The sequence below is a fragment of the Trematomus bernacchii genome, unplaced genomic scaffold (assembly GCF_902827165.1).
Source record: "Trematomus bernacchii unplaced genomic scaffold, fTreBer1.1, whole genome shotgun sequence".
Taxonomy (NCBI): domain Eukaryota; kingdom Metazoa; phylum Chordata; class Actinopteri; order Perciformes; family Nototheniidae; genus Trematomus; species Trematomus bernacchii.
This window is the reverse complement of record NW_022987547.1, coordinates 2,062,723-2,079,409: the sequence shown is the minus strand read 5'-3', so window position 1 is coordinate 2,079,409 and position 16,687 is coordinate 2,062,723. Positions and strand designations below refer to the sequence as shown.

Sequence of the window (16,687 nt, the reverse complement as noted above, 5' to 3'; positions counted from 1 at the left end):
ATTAAACACCTGAACTTTGAAACACCATCCATAACATTCATCTGGCTGCTACTTAGAAATTATTTATCTAATATATCATATTCAATCACTTGTATATGGACTCTTATTGCGCTATTTCACTTTTTACTATTTTACTATTTTTATTTTTGTATTTACTGCACTATTTTGTCTGTGTATCTGTTTTATTGTGTTGCACTGTTGGAGGAGCCTGTGACCTAAGGGGGGGGGGGGGGGGGGGGGGGGGCGGGGGGTAGGACCATAGACTGTAGCCTCGACTCAATACCCCTCCTCGACTCCTCCGTGTGCATTTCAGCTATTGGGACGTCCTTCAAAATGGCGTGTCTTGATCGATTTCCGGGTCAAGTCCCGGAGGAGGGGAAGAGAGGAGTCGAGGAGGGGTATTCAAGCCCCCAGGAAGTGCGCCGGACTCTGATGAAAATATTCGTGCTGGCCAAACGGCGGTACTACACTTCCTTTTGGTTGCCAGGCCCGGAAACACTTTTTCCCATTGACTTACATGGGGAAAGAGTGGTCTGTAACTCGTTGGATAATTTTTTTTAAACTAAATAAACTACCCAGTATGAACACTTGTATAGCCCTTATTAAAAACATTCGTTCCTCAAGTTGTAAAAATGTGCTAATAACGTTATTCTGAGAGTTATTTCCCTCTGTATTATGAACGCGCATCTAACCCACGGGACCGCGCCGCCCGGCACGTTCATGTGATGTGACGTGTTCAGCACCACATGAGTTTATCTTTACCCATGGATAAGAACGGACCCATATCGCCTTACTGCCAGCCCACGGAGCTGTAATAATGGATATATTGCACATGTTTGCTGTAATTCATCATTTGTAAAATATTATACTACATGGGCTGTATGATGTAAATCTTGTATTAAATAAAGTTAATATTACCGACGTAGATTAACGTCCCTGTAGCTTCTTATTGCACTTGCAATATACCATTAAAGGAGTTGAACGTTGCTGTTTGCTATTACTATAATACCACGCAGGGATAAACCAGAGTTTACAACCTTTGCATGTGGGCACAACACGTTTTGACCCAGATTAATTAGCTATACCATGATATCGCCCGAGGAAGTCGTCATACTTATACATATATAAATAAAGATATATGTGTCAAAGCTCTAATCAAATTAACAGTTGTATTAATTATACTTGTATATGTATATATATATATATATATATATATATATATATATATATATATAGCCTGTGTTTTATATTTATACACACAAATGAACAACCTTGTGTGTGTCAAATAACAAGTTGTATTGTAGTGTTTATTTTAGTGTTGTGTTATGCTTATCCACATTTTGATTTCAGAGCACAGGAGAATGCTGGGCACAACATAAAGCTCAAAAGTGAAGCTGGCAATGCTGAACAAAACCATCTAGTTATAATATTTATTCAGCTGAAAAAGTCAAAGCTCTACGAAAATGTAATTAAAAATACATAAGCATTTTCAGGTAGAAAATCAGCATTTTATATAGAAATTCACAAAAATAAGAAATGTATACCTCTTATGGCTGGCATTGTAGAACTAGGTGGAAAAAATAGTGACAACAAATGTAAATACAATTTATATAGATCAAAAGGTAATATATATAATATTGATTGCAATTATTAGATTAAAAGATCCACCAATTATGATCAACAGGAAAGCCCTCTGAAGGCATGTTGTGGTTTGAAAAAAAGTTGAGGATGGGGTCCAGACAGTTAAATCAGGAGAGACTTCATTTTGTTTAAAGAACATTTATTGACACATGTCATATGATAAATGTTAAGTCTTTGGCGATTAGACCCCGATCCTGAAATCTTATATCTAAAGGGGGAAATGCAGCCGTGAGCATATAGGGAACCTCCCCGGGGTCTAGACACTGGTGATGATGATGAAGATCTGGATTTGATGAGGAGATGGGATGAAGAGGAGGTGTGATGAGGTCTTTGGATTAGCTCTCCTGGCTCTGGATATGATGAACGGAGGTGGGTGGAGAAGAGGTGGATGGGGAGGAGGTGGATGGGGAGGAGGCGGGCGGCAGCATGAACACCTGAAATCACAGCTGACTGCAGGAGAGAGGAGAACCATTTTAAAGTTTGGCTGCAGCTCGGTGATTGGCTGCTGGAGAATGAGGTGAATGTAATAGGTTAAAGAGAACGCCTGTGATGAGCTGATTATAAGCAGCTGCGGAGTGAATGTATACATACCCAGTCTTCCTGAAAGAACTTGCGCTGAGCTTCATTTAGTGAGTCAGACTCATGGTCAGAATGCTGGTTGGGAGGCTCAGTTCTTCCTGTTGACAGAAGATGGCACTTTTCTGAGAGGGAGCCAGCCGGCAGACACTGGACAGTGGCACACCAACAGATGAAACAGGAATCCATCTGAGAGGCTATGCGGAAAAGGATAACAAATAATGTCAGCAAGACATGAACATATATAACCACTATCATTCAATTCTGTAATTGCAGGTTTGTTAGCATGATATTTCAAACATAAATGGCCTGTCTTAGTTTAAAGCCCACTCACCACGTCAAGGTGCAGGCCACGAGTGAGGACACAACAACGATCACAAACAGTACATACACACGAGACAAAACTTACATACATATAAATAACTTACATATACAATGAACAATGATAAAGATTTAAATCACAATTGATCATAACTCAAAATACATATATTTTTATATATTACCAAGTGGTTTCATGTAGGCTACAACCCACACAAGTATCATGCTAAATTAAGCTCTGTTGCTTGGATATCACTAGATCCTGTTACATCAGCGTAATATAAAAGTACATAACGACTGATGTGTAAATTAGCATAATTACTAGCTAGCCGCTAGCTGCTAACTGCCGCCTCGTCGTTAATATCAAATCCATCATAACAACCCATTACCATGCTGTCATGAACGCGCGGTGCTGTTACGTGTACGCAAATTGACGTGCTTGATGTGAACGAGCATTTTGGGGGGCATGTTTAAAGTTGCGCATGCGCTATGAGCGCACATACGGGTACTTCTCAGGCATGCCGGGTAATCTGTGACGTTTCGCTCTCTCAAAAGTTGGGCCATTTTGTCATCATGCGCGATTGAGCAACTCTCATAGGAATGAATGAGGCCCCGCCTCCCACGCTGTATCCAGTTCTTATTATACATCCATGGGGGTATTGGGATGAGGCTAGTATATATAAAGGGTAGGACACGTTCTAAGCACATGGTGTAGTCCCATAGCTGAGGATTCTGGGTAGTGTAGTGTCTTCTGCCATCCACACACTACGAACAAATATTTGTTTCTCCGAATCGAAAGGGGAAAATACAATAGCATTGCACACAATTTAAACCAATCAATGTTGTGTAATTAACAAGGATAATCTGGTGTTTTTGAGTCGATGAGTAGTGCAGATATCACTGTAAAATCAATCGACAGTAAGGAGAATACTTACTTCCGGATGTAAAATGAATGGGAATGGACGCTCACATTGCTCTCTGTGTCCGTAATACAATAAAGGGGACATGATCAAATAGGAATATAATTATCTTTTAAATAACGTTAACTAAAGGGAACAATCTATTCGACACAGCTGAAGCTCTGGCCTTCCTTAAAAACTAACTAATTTAATAAAAATCACAGTTGTATTACACACAATGCACTGTTTTTTGAGAACAAAAATTCGTAACTAATGCACCATAATACATTCTGACGAAAAATAAAAATGATTATGAATACAAATAAAATAAAAGAAGCCTCCCGTGAGTTACTACAAGCTATAAAGTAGATTTGATAACGTTTTATAGAATAAAAGCTCACTGCGGGACGTTGTAGAAATGCGTGTGTGCACCACGACAAAGGAGCCTCATTCACTTTACATTGGGGTTCGTGACTCCACCACGCACTGCGGTGTTAAGGAGTCGTGGTGGAGTCACGCATTCTGGTGAGATCAGGTTGGTTTTCCAACACAATACCTTTGAGAAATACTTTAGCTTAATTTATTTACAGCTATGAAAAGGCATAAGAGAGATAAGCAGGAATATAAATGTCAACAATTGTATTGAACATTAGTTGAATCAATTCACACAATAAGGTGGCAAACATTTATGCCACTGGTCTCCGCACTGCTTTTCAAAAGAAAATTCTCCCCTGAGATCTGAAATCTGGAGTGCAGTTCTTGGAGAAGTCTTTGGCCACTAAAGAGCAAAACCTGGAGATGGTGCTTCCCTTCTTTGGTGGTTTCATCAGGCGGTTTTTGAAAGTGGAGACAATATAGTCTACCACATCTGGTCTTTCTAGTGGAGCCTCGCAGCAGCTAAACCGTGCCGCGCCACACTAATTGCCCCCGTAAGCACATAGGTGCGCCGCATTTTCGGCTCAGTTGAGGCACCCTCCGCAAGATGAGGCCCTCTCCGCAAGGTGAGGCCCTCTCCGCAAGGTGAGGCCCCACGCAGTCTGCATGATATCGGCCTGTAGGGAGGGACGGCCCTGCCTGTCCCCTTGTGTGTTATGTAGCTTTTTATGCATGTAAACGGTCTGCAGAGTCACAAACCCTCAAAGTACACCGTGTAGCAAGTAAAACTCTAACACAGAACGTTACGTTTGGACCAATCCGCGGACTTCCTCACACACACACACACTCGGCGGGACGTTGCGAGGCTCGCTGCTGCGAGGAGCGGGACACTGTGAGCTGGCTCACTGGTGTGGGGTCGGCGAGACAGCGAGACACCACGGAACTCAGCCTGGGCACACACACACAAACTCCCAGCCAGGCTGCGGGTGTGTGTGTTTCGGGCTGGGTTTCGTTGTGTCTTGCTGTCTCGCAGACGGCCACTGGGCTCACAGGGGGGGGAGGGGCAGGAGCTCCAACAAGCCGTTTAGGACAGAGAGTGAATACACATACTATACAGAGATGCTGTATGAGAAACCAATGTGAGTTTGGAAAATTGCACAATATAAATGTATTTTAGTATACCTCAACAATGGAATTATGATCAGTAGAAATGGCCATGACATGGGACCTTTAAGTCCTTCAAGATGTACATTTAGCCAGCCTTTCTTTTGCAAAAGAAAGAAGAAAGAGTTGTGATACACAAATCGGAAGGCCTATGTTTTTGTGGACTTTTCTTTTATCCTTCTCTTTTGAAAACGAAATCATAAACTAACCATTTCAAATGTTAAATTGTTTAGGTTTTGTGAAAAAAGCCTATATATTTCCCTTGACCAGAGGATGGCAGTAGTTTACTTTCAGCCTGCAAAGACAGCTTCCGCTGAAAACAAGCAGTAAAGCAAGAACTTCCAAAGGGTTACCTTTCCCCCAAGTAGTGAACTACAGGCAGCTTTACCTTAAGTGTGTTTATATCTCCCGATAAACACAAGTAAATAATTGTCAGAAAGGTTTGAAATTCATGTTAAATGTTAAAGGTATGGCATGTTGCAGAAGTCACAGTCCTCAGACCGGCGATTAAATCTGCATTTGTGTACACAGTGACGGCAATGTGAGCCTTGGATTTGAGATCAGGGCAAAGAAAGCAATCATCACATTGGGTCCAATGTTGCTCAAACTAGCAAGGTAGCTTTCATACAGTCTACCTGACGACAGCTAATTGAAGAAAGTAGCACATGGTGAGTTCATACGCATCAATAAAATAACTTACATTAGCGTAATTAAATATATTTCGCTTGTCTGAAACATAAAATGTACGGTGTACTGGGAAGCAACATGACAGTGACGTTTTAGCTAGGCTAAAGTGAGTCACCAGCTAAAACAAAGAACGACGTCGTCCAAACTACAAGCATTATGTTAGCATTGAATTAGCTCGAGCAGTAATTATTTTACCGCACGTGCGGGTGTCATTAGGTAGTTAGCTGTGTCAGACAAGCTAATGTTTGCTAACAGAACGTATGACAACAAGCACTAAGGAAGTAGGGTGTGTGTTGTATTACCACTAGGTGGAGATAGAAGATAATAAAAACAGTCAAGACGCAATTTTCTCATCCTCCACTATCCCCTGAAAACGTGCTGTTGCCCGGATAGTGCTGCGAGCTAAAGCCGGTCTGATAGAAACAGACTTCAGGCCTAAAAAACATCCTCAGCCTAAAATCAAGTCTCATAGCCAGCTGGCATCTTGCCATTTCTCAGGCTGCTGTTCCCACAGGTTTCGGTGTGTGTGTGCAGAAATGATATCATGAGCAAAACTGGTTCATAACCACTACAGTGTTCCTTGAAGTTTGGTTTTAAACTGTTGCATTAATAACACATGTGTCTCTTTTCTTGGTTGGATTATAACTAAAGCTTTGACATAATTCAAGACAATGGAAAGTTGTTGCTGAACAAAACTGAGAGCAAATACATTAGATGAAGCTATTTTCATATCTTGACCTACAGACTTGAACTGCTTTACCATATTATTGTGTGGCACATAAATAAATACTTTGCAAACAAAATCTCATAACTGCCTTTATTGTTATTCAATGTTGTGTTTTTTTCTTCACAAGTAAGGTAGCAAAACATGGTATTTCCAGGCTTCTCTTCCATATAACATTTCTTTTTAAAACACAAGAAAAACATTCCAAATAAAAGTAAATAGAACAATAAGGGAAAACGATAATAGTCATAACAAACTAATCAAATAAAAGTAGTACAAAGCAAATAGATTTGAGCAATTGTGTTTTTTTTTTTTAACAGTGTTGTGTGTCTTCCTCAACAGAGGGACAGCAGCACACCTTTCATTGGACTGAAATGAACAACACTACTCCAGAGACAGTGGGTATGTATCACTTAGTTTACACAGACAGTTCTTTCATTATTTACATCAAACCCACTCACATGAAGGTAAAGGGATGCTGGGTATACAGAAGGTAACCTACTTTAATATACAATGGCTTAGGCACGAGTATTCCCGTTATATTTACCGTCTATGTATCTGTAGGAATATAATTCAGGAACAAAAACTAGAATAAGTGATGTATAATAAGATGTTTTCACTCCTTTGGACTGTATTATATATGCCTAAAACAAAATATGTTTACTGACTATAAACAAAAATCCTAGGTCATTTGATAAATTACATTTTCATTTTGAACCAACTGTTTTCAGCACTTGTTCAACTACATCTTTTAACAAGTCATCTCTTTTATAGTGACAGATAAATGTGGTGCCACTGTATAGTTACTAACTTTGACTCATGTCTGTAAGTAGCTTTGTTTACAATTAGTTTCTTAGCAACATTAGTTTTTCTGTACACAATGAGCCCACGGGGTGCACAATGATATCATCAATCTTGTTTCACTGTCTGTCGGTATGTTTCATTTGGATAGAAACCAAGTTGTACTCAATTCTGGAGAAGGAATTGACATGCATCAACGCTTTAACAAGCAATGCATTTTGCAAGTGCTTGTACTCTCCTTATTTTCGAGATTCAGTCAAAGCACCTGTTGAAAGGTTTTTTAGCTCCAGCAACCAAATACAAAAGGAGAGAAGTACTTGTAGAAGAATGTGATGGCATCCTTCCAGTGGAGTTAGCCCACTCTCTGCCAAGTCACACTGAAGCTGTTCTGGTGGCTGTAGTGACACCAAATGCCCCATTTAGACACTTGATCTTTGTGTTTCCTTTATTTTGGCAGCTGCCTGGCAACAGGCAGTTAGGCCCGCTTGTAGATTTAATATCTGTCAAATTGTATTGAAATGTATGTGTCACTTTTATTGTTTTTTCAAGAGCTGGAGGATAGGATAGCTTAATAAATAACGCAGACCTAATAACATACAAATGTAGATTTAAAAAAAATAATTAAACCCGGTATTTTTGCATACTTGCCGTTAAAGATAGGTTACACTTTCATTACTCTTTTTTATATATTCAAGTGGTCAGTGTGTAGTTTTGTTTCTGACTCGTGTGATCCAAACATTCTCAAAAACTCCATAGCCTTGATGTTATGTAATTTAAAAATGATATCATTTTCTAAATTCCCTACATTTTGGTGTTTAACAATATATTCTGCTTCAATACAAATGTGTTACATTTAGCCTCAGAAAACTATTTTTGATGTGGTTAAAAGATAGTTTTCTCTCCGGCTGCCTGCACACAATGGGAGATAGGATAAGATATATCATTAAGAGATTGTCTTCATAAAAAACGCAAGACTTCTTCATATAATCTGATTTATCTCTTTATTAAGATGAATGATTTAGTTTGAATATGTCAACTGACATTCAAAGCTTTATTCAAAACCTCAATAGAAGCTTCTAAGGTTTAAAAAAGGAATTCTATACAGCCGTAATCGAGACTCAATTCATGAGTTGTAAATGCCGCATTTGTTCTCTCATATTTCCAATGAATAAATTCTCACAAAAAGGTGAATGAGTGCATGTACTGTATGTGTGTCCGTGTATTTATACGTGGTGATGGAGGTTATTATGTCGCAATGAATGGGGAGCCTCCAGCTCTGTCATTCATCCAGCAGCCTGGACTCTAAAGAAGCTACATGCTCCACATTCCTCACCCAAACAGTGAGACTGAAGTGAAGTGGGCTGTGCTGTTTGTGTTTGTGTGTGTCCCTGTGCATGTACGCATGGTCGTCAGTGGGTTGAATGGGCTGGAGTGGGGTGTATAACAGCGGAGAACCACAGAAAACAGCAAAGGAATCTCTGTCGCTATTCAAATTCTTGAAATTAAAGGACCTCTAAGGGGACCATTGCAGGGTTTTTGCACATCTTAGCCCAATTACTACACTGCACGTTCAAAACATGTCTGTTAGGAAAGGGCTGAATGCTTGACCCTGGGGTGTTGCTGTTTGCAGCTTTCTTGAGAATCTCTCTTACAAACAACTTCACACTCAGGGTGCCCCTCATCTAAAGGGCCAGAACAAACATAGGTTTATTTCCATGTGTAGCTATTACAAATATTAAATTACGTTACTATTCTTTCCCGAAATACCTTCCAAAGAGCTTCCAAAGCACCTAACAATATATATAAAATTAAAGTATTCTATTTACTAACTGACTACTTCTGCTTCAGAGAAAAACATTGTACTACTACATTTAACTGACATTCCCAATGTCTGTCTTCCTTGAGTGTACTTCCTTGTAACAGTCCCTTGGTTAAATTACACTTAGTCGATCATTGAGTTGGCAGTATGTAGTCCGTTGCCCCCGGGAATACACCCACCGAGGGTGAAGTAGATCAGATGGTCAGTTCTGGAGAAATGTGAGATGCAGGGATTCCTCACTTTCTAGTTAGATACCCAGCCTCCTTTGCTGTTGACCGTCTTCCATAGCATGCTATCATGTTACTGTCAAAGCTGGCCCCATTGTGAGATAATAACGTGTAGGTCCATTGTAAAAGCCTGTGCTGCTTTACCATGCAACTGTTACTCATGATTCAGTTATTATAGTAATTTAAAGTGGTTTAAAAAGCAACTTTTAAGTAAATGGAAACAAACATATTTTCTGGATGGTATCGGAAACTGTTGTATATTTTGAAAGCGCCTGCCACATATATATATATATATGTATATAAAAAATACATTGATTATCTGTTTTGCGTTTTTACAAAATTATATATATAGAACATGCAAAAAGCATAGCATGACTGGAATTTTGTAAAAACGCAAAACAGATAATCAATGTATTTTTTGGTTTTGGCAAGGATTATTTATTGAGTCTCTGTGTAATATGAGACAAAGAACAGAGAACCGTCATCAGGAAAGATGGCACATTTAGAAACAAGTGATACTTACTTAAAGTGATACTTAATGCACATGGTTTTAAGATAAAGTGGGTGAAGCACAGGGAAGCATAGGGGCTGAAAAACAATCTGAAGTAGAGAGGGTGCAGCTAGAAGATAAACATATATTAAAAAAAAAAAAAGATTCTCAAGCAAGTAAAGTTCTTTAAGAGGCAACATGAAAGAGACCAAAAGTGTCAGCAGGGATCGAGTAAAGAAAGAGGGCCAACACAGAGAGGGAGGGGCCTTCTGCTTTGCTTTCCCAGGCTATGCATCAGGAAGGTTGTCTTTTTTACACCATGACCACCGCATAGCCCTTTCCTGGGGAAATCCGAGACACAATCCAGAGAGGCTGCTGCAGGGAGTGAGAGGAGAACAGGAAAACTAGCCATGGGAAGAGGGAGGGGGGGCAGGTATTGGTGAAGCCCACACAGCATGAGCGACAGAGAAAGAGCTTTTCCTAAGTGGAACACACCTTCATGCAGTTAGACACTGACATGCACACAATCTTACATCTCCTCTCTTTTCTAGAGTGTTTCACCCACTGTGTCCTTCCATAAAATGTGCCCTGAGTTTCCTCTGGAGTATTTTGGCTGCAGATTCAGCTGGAATGCAGATCTAATGCCGGGTTCCTCCACCATCCAACCAGCCTCAGCTGTTAATCCCATGTTATGGCGGCTTTGCCATGCCTGTTAAAGAAATAATATTTGACGTTATGGCTACTCAATTTTGCCTATTTTCACTAACAATAATTCCAGGATATCAGATTACCTGAATCTAAGATTCTAAGGTTGGACACTAAACAAGGTGTTTCGAGACCATTTTGACTTTTTTTATGAACATCACCAGTACAGCAAATCAGCATTGCGTATTTGCAGAGTAGAGCTGCAACAATAAGTCAATGTGTGGGTTAGTCTATAGTCAGAACAATTATTACTAACTGTTTTGGTAACCGATCAAGATATTTTTCATGCAAAAATGGAAATGAATTGGCAAGGTAATGGCAATTACAGCCAGGGGACATTGTTTAAAAGAATTGCTAAACATTTGTCCATGCAGGTAATCGTTGTTACTATTTAAAATACTTTGACAATGGACGCTTTGGTAGAAAAATAAAATGGGTTTTCATTGTAAGCAAAACAACCCAGTTGCATAACTGGTTTGATTTTGAGAATGAGAAAATAAGATCTAGACTTATTCAGTTTGAATAGTTGTATTTTCCCAAATCAGAACTCTTTACTGTCCATAAGACCCTAATAGAAGCCATCAGGTGCCTTGCATGGTCAAAAGAAAAAAAGAAACTATATAGGCTGGGGTTTGACAGGTTGATAGAGGTCAAAGGTCAGAGTGAAACCCCACCTCATCTATGCGTGTGTGTGATCCCCTCAGGTCTTGACCCCGTCGTGCTGAGAGACCAACTCTTCATGCTATGGAACCAGAAAGATCTGCAGACGGTGAGTGAGTGTGTGTGGGGTGGTGTGGGGTGTGTGTGTCGTGTGGTGTGTGTGTGTGGGTGTGGTGTGTGTGTGTGTGTGTGTGTGTGATGTGTGATGTGTGTGTGTGTGTGTGTGTGTGTGTGTGTGTGTGTGTGTGTGTGTGTGTGTGTGTGTGTGTGTGTGTGTGTGTGTGTGTGTGTGTGTGTGGTGTGTGTGTGTGTGTGTGTGGTGTGTGTGTGTGTGGTGTGTGTGTGTGTGTGTGTGTGTGTGTGTGTGTGTGTGTGTGTGTGTGTGTGTGTGTGTGTGTGTGTGTGTGTGTGTGTGTGTGTGTGGCACTCGCACAGAAGGAACACAAGAGAGAGAGCTGGGCCTGTTTAGCTCACTAGTCTGTATGTGTGTGTGTGTGCTTGTGTGTGTTGATGAGGAAACCAGAGTGTCTGTCAGTAGGAAGGAAGGAATTTGCGTTGCACTGAATGAACTCGAGATCTGTGTGAGGAGGATATTGAGTGAATGACATCTGTTTTGCAAATTAAGACACGGCGCAAGACATTCTCACACAGATATTATTTTCTAGTGTAGGAAGTTTCTCCTGCCAGAGTTTGCATTCTTTAGCTCAGACTTCAAATGTGTCACAAGCCTCTGGGTCTGCTTGGCGCAAAAAGGGAAGTTAGCCGTTTGTCTCCTCAGGCTCTAAAATAATAAATGTTCAGTTACCAACAACTTTGACTCATTTATTAGTAATATTTATAAAATGTTTCTAAGACTTTTTATTTATTTAAAAATCAACAAAAACAACTGTGGTTAGCACACACATTTAATTGTGATTTTAAAGTTCCACCCAGAAACGGTATTAAAAAGACGTTTAAAGTGTAATGTTTTAGACATTTACCTTATCCTCCCTCTCCTTTTAGTTTTAAATCACACCACTTCCTCCCCTTTCTGCCCCCACAGCTACATTTGGCAGCCCTCCAGGGATTTTCAAAGCTGTCTGAGCCTCTGGAGGCTTTACTAACAATCCTGGAGGGCTGTCCAGGCAGACAGAAGGGCCGCAGCCACACCCTCGGACACCACGTCCTCTTCGAGTTCCAGACATGGATGAAGGAACTTCCTCAGGTAGACGAGCTTCATCAAACAAAAACGTTAAAGTAAAGAAATAATGTTCTAGATGTGCAGTTCTAGACACTTTAGCTGCTTCACCTTAGTGGTTTAGTGACCTCTCCAATCGTTTGGCAGAAAAACAACTGCAGACAGTTAAAGGTATCCTATTTCATTTCATTTCAAACCTTTATTTAACCAGGTGAATCCCATTGAGATCATCGATCTCTTTTTCAAGGGAGACCTGCTGCAAGTAGGTTCCACATGAAGACATAAAAACATAAAACAACAGAAAAACAAAAGGACATCATACAACATAGATACAGGGATTTACAATTTACATACCTAACGAAATGTACAGGTACCAACAGTGTCAGCTTGCATAGCATCTATCCGAGCTTTAAAAACATGTAGTGGAACCAAATTGCTCAGTTTCCATTCTTTTTGCAGACTGTTCCAAGTTAGAGGAGCTGCGCATCTAAAAGCTTTCGTCCCTAAGTCAGTCCTTGCACTTGGCACATTTAACAAAACCACAGCATGAGATCTCAGCCAATAGCTACCTGCAACCCTCTGTGTGATCAGAGAGCAGATGTAAGATGGGAGTTTACCCAACATGGCTTTGTAGATGAACATGTACCAATGACTGAGCCTCCGTAAAGTAAGTGAAGGCAGACCTGCCCTGGCATACAGGGTACAGTGATGAGTTAATACTTTACAGTTAGTAACTAATCTTAGTGCACTGTGATATGCGGCATCTAACTTGATCAGGTGTATATGCAGGTGCATTCATATAAAGCAGATCACCATAGTCCAGCACAGGTAAAAAGGTCACAGAGACTAGCCTCCTGGCCTCAAGTGAGAAACAGGACTTGTTTCTGAAAAAGAAACCTAGCTTCACCCTTAGCTTTTTAAGCAGATTATCGACCTGAAGTTTAACAATCATTAAGCCAGATACCAAGGTATTTATAACAGGCAACCACTTCAATTACTTGTCCTTGCGCAGTAACAATATCCAAAGTGGTGTCTTTTTGGCTTTTGAAAATAGCATTACCTTAGTTTTTATCAACATTTGAAATAAGTTTAAGCCCAGAGAGCTGAGTCTAAATAATATTAAAAACTGCCTGTAATTTAACAACAGCCTCCTTAATGGAGGGACCTGCACAATACATCACGGTATCGTCCGCATAAAAATGTAAAGTTGCTCCATCCACATTTTGACCTAAACTGTTGATGTAGATGGAGAATAAAAGTGGACCTAAAACAGAACTTTGGGGAACACCATTAGTAATGTTTAACCACTCAGAAGAGAGCCCATCAAACTGAACATGGGACCTTTCAGAGAGGTAGTTCACAAACCACCCCACTGCATGGCTGGATATGCCAATACTGACTAGCCTCTGCTTCAGGATGCGATGATCGACGGTATCGAAAGCTTTGGAAAGATCAATAAACAGAGCTGCACAACTCTGCTTTTTGTATAAGATATTAGCAATATCATTCACCACTTTCATTGTGGCAGTGATGGTGCTATGTTGCTTTCTAAAACCTGACTGATGTTTACATAGGATGTCATTTTTACATAAAAACAGCTTTACCTGCTCACTCACTAGGCGTTCAAGAATCTTGGCCAGAACTGAATATTTAGAGATGGGTCTATAATTATTTAATAAGGTGGCCTCCCCTCCTTTTAGTAGAGGAAGGACATAAGCTGACTTCCATACTTTTAGAATTGTGTTTGTGCTGAGGGAGAGGTTAAAAAGAGAAGAAGGTGGTGCAATAAAATCTGCAGCTATCTTTAAAAAGAAAGGTTCTACGTTGTTATAAGTAACAACAAGGATATATCTTTTCTGTGTACACATTGTTATTAAGCTGAATATAAGAAACTTAGAATGTTAAACACTGCCATGTTTCTGGACTGGTAGAAAGCATCCATCATACTGTATAATATGTGCACATATACAAGTATTTATATCAATATATTGTGTTTACTGTAGCCATTAATGTGAAGTCAAATATTTCTGAGGCAAATGTAGCCCACTCCTTATTTAGCCGATTTAGCCGCAGAAACGATTATTACTTAAAGGGGACCTATCATGCAAAATGCACTTTTGTACGTCTTTTATACATGAATATGTGTCCCCGGTGTTCCAGGGAACTCACCAAGTGTCAGAAAACACAACCCTCTCTATTTTCCTCCATACCCAAATCTCTAAAAAAGGGGCTGAAACGGATCTGATAAAAACTGATCCAGATTTGAACATTGTCCTGACGTCAGGACGGTGGCGCTACGGCTATTGGGCCAACTCCACGGCCATTGTCGTTCGAAAGCGCTGGAGACGCTGTAGTACATATGCCAGGCCAGTAGATGGTGCTGTTCTCACTGAATCTGCCCTTGCAAAAACAGGGCTAAAAAAGTGCAAATTGAGCAAAATGAGGCATGGCTAAAATGCATGATCTGTTTGCTATTTTGAAAAAAAAAAAGTATAAATATGCCTTATATAGGTATAGTCCTACACTATATTATTCAAATATAGCATGATAGGTCCACTTTAAAGTTTGTGACTGTCCTTTTTTTCATATTGTTTATGTTTTCATTTTCAGTATAGAGGAGGAGAACATATTTTTCTCTTAATGTTTTGAGAAATTGTTTACATATATGTTGTTGATTCCTCCATCAGGTGACCCTGAGCTCACTGTCAGAGCAGCAAGCTTTGGCGCTTCAACGTCGTGCTCTGAACTTACTGATAGATATCCAGGCCAGCTTTGTAGACGGCCTCATAAACATCTACCAGCTGAATTCCCTGGACCCAGCCATACTCGTACTGTACATTATGAATTTGATGTCTCTTCGCTGCTACAAAGAGGTGAGCTCCCCATTTGCTGTCAACTTTAATTTTAAAAGCCAAAAAGATTTCAGACATAATAAACCACATTTTTATACTTCATTGTATTTCAGGCTGCAGTGCTTAGTGTAAAGCTGAAATTACAGAAAGATCTGAATATGGAGGAGGTGAGACAAAACATTTTAGCTGGAAATGACTGTGTCACTTTTATTCATAAGCATTGAAACCATACGAATGCTTAAGATGCATTAAATCTTTTATTAAAATGGCCTCTCTACAATCTTCATCAACTTCAAAGGTGTGTAATCTACGATCTTCTTCTGCAGATGTGTGTACCACTGATCTTGCAGAATAAGTTGCCTTTGGCAGAGTCCTTCGTCACTGGCCACAACCATCTGGAACAACAGCTGGTCACACTGCTGGACTCCTGGTGCCACGCTTACTTCAGTGTGGACGAGATAAGCAGGTATGGGACACGTGTGAAGGGCTGCCACTTAAACACGGAACACATTTAATGCAATTAGAGAGTCAAATGAACTAAAATCCAGAACACATTTTAAAGCACAGAGAGTTTACTAAACAGAAATTATCAAACACTAATAAAATAACATGAAAGCAATTCGAAAAAAGTGTTTTTAAGTCATTTAAAAGGACACTTAATACGAGGCAGTTCCTGAAACAGTTCAATGCCGGGGCCCGATTCAAAACCAGTTTTTTATGTTTCCACTGAAGCGGCTCTGGCTCTCGGCTCCGAAGACTTTTGAGTCAGGGTTTATTTTTATTTATTTATTTGTATGTATTTATTGTAATCGTTTATTTGGCAGGGACAATGCACAGTAATGAACACTTAAAACATGAAAATGTGTCAAGCGTAACAGTGCCAGATTTAGCTTTGAGCTCATTTCCATCCGCAGTCCCTCGCATAAAACATTTAAGAAGATTACATTTTACAAACATAGCAAAAACAAAATACATGATATGCAAAAAGTGCAAAAGAGCAAGAGCAGCATACACAAGTATTTATGACATGGTAATACAATATAGCAGCAACGACATATAAAGTGCAAGAGAAGATACAAGAGCTACCTAAAGTGCAAGAGGAGATACCCCTTTGTTAAAGTGCATTTACGTGTTCAGGGCAAGAGTAGAACTTTGTTACAGAAGCAGTTTGTGCCTAGATCGCCATACAGCTAGAACCCAACCACACACTTATATATAAACATTGCCCAACATTAAATAATTAAATGACTGACATATTATTTATTTTTCAACATACCTTGAACGACAACCTGTTTGCTATGATTAACAGTTTAAAAAGAGCATAGCGCTCACAAAAAACTTTTTTTGTTTTGTGTTTTTAAACCAGCTATCAGGTGTGATCAACACATACACAAGTTGTCATATATCAGGCTGACATAAAATAGATCGTAGTGAAAAACACGACAATAAAGGAGTCGGATAAATAACTAGGGGTAAGGCATCTCAAGGCTTTGTAATGAATTAAATCTTAATATCGATTCCTTAAAGATAAACAGATAGCCAGTGTAAGGAAGCCAGGCATATGAACCCACG

The 16,687-nt window shown here is 39.8% G+C and overlaps 1 protein-coding gene across 2 annotated transcripts in view; it reads left to right on the top strand.

Annotated features, from left to right (window-relative positions):
* The first annotated feature begins 5,449 nt into the window (after nt 1–5,449).
* Nucleotides 5,450–16,687, top strand: part of exd3 (exonuclease 3'-5' domain containing 3) — a 51,901-nt gene continuing 40,663 nt past the window's right edge. Inside the window, exons 1-7 of one of the 2 annotated variants that reach the window (XM_034122899.1) lie at nt 5,450–5,641; nt 6,727–6,786; nt 11,131–11,195; nt 12,129–12,290; nt 14,951–15,136; nt 15,229–15,282; nt 15,442–15,581. In XM_034122899.1, the coding sequence (XP_033978790.1) occupies nt 6,759–6,786; nt 11,131–11,195; nt 12,129–12,290; nt 14,951–15,136; nt 15,229–15,282; nt 15,442–15,581 (635 nt within the window). In that variant the 5' untranslated portion in view covers nt 5,450–5,641; nt 6,727–6,758. Of the gene's footprint in view, nt 5,642–6,704; nt 6,787–11,130; nt 11,196–12,128; nt 12,291–14,950; nt 15,137–15,228; nt 15,283–15,441; nt 15,582–16,687 lie in introns of both variants that reach the window. The other variant, XM_034122898.1, reaches the window with a different exon arrangement.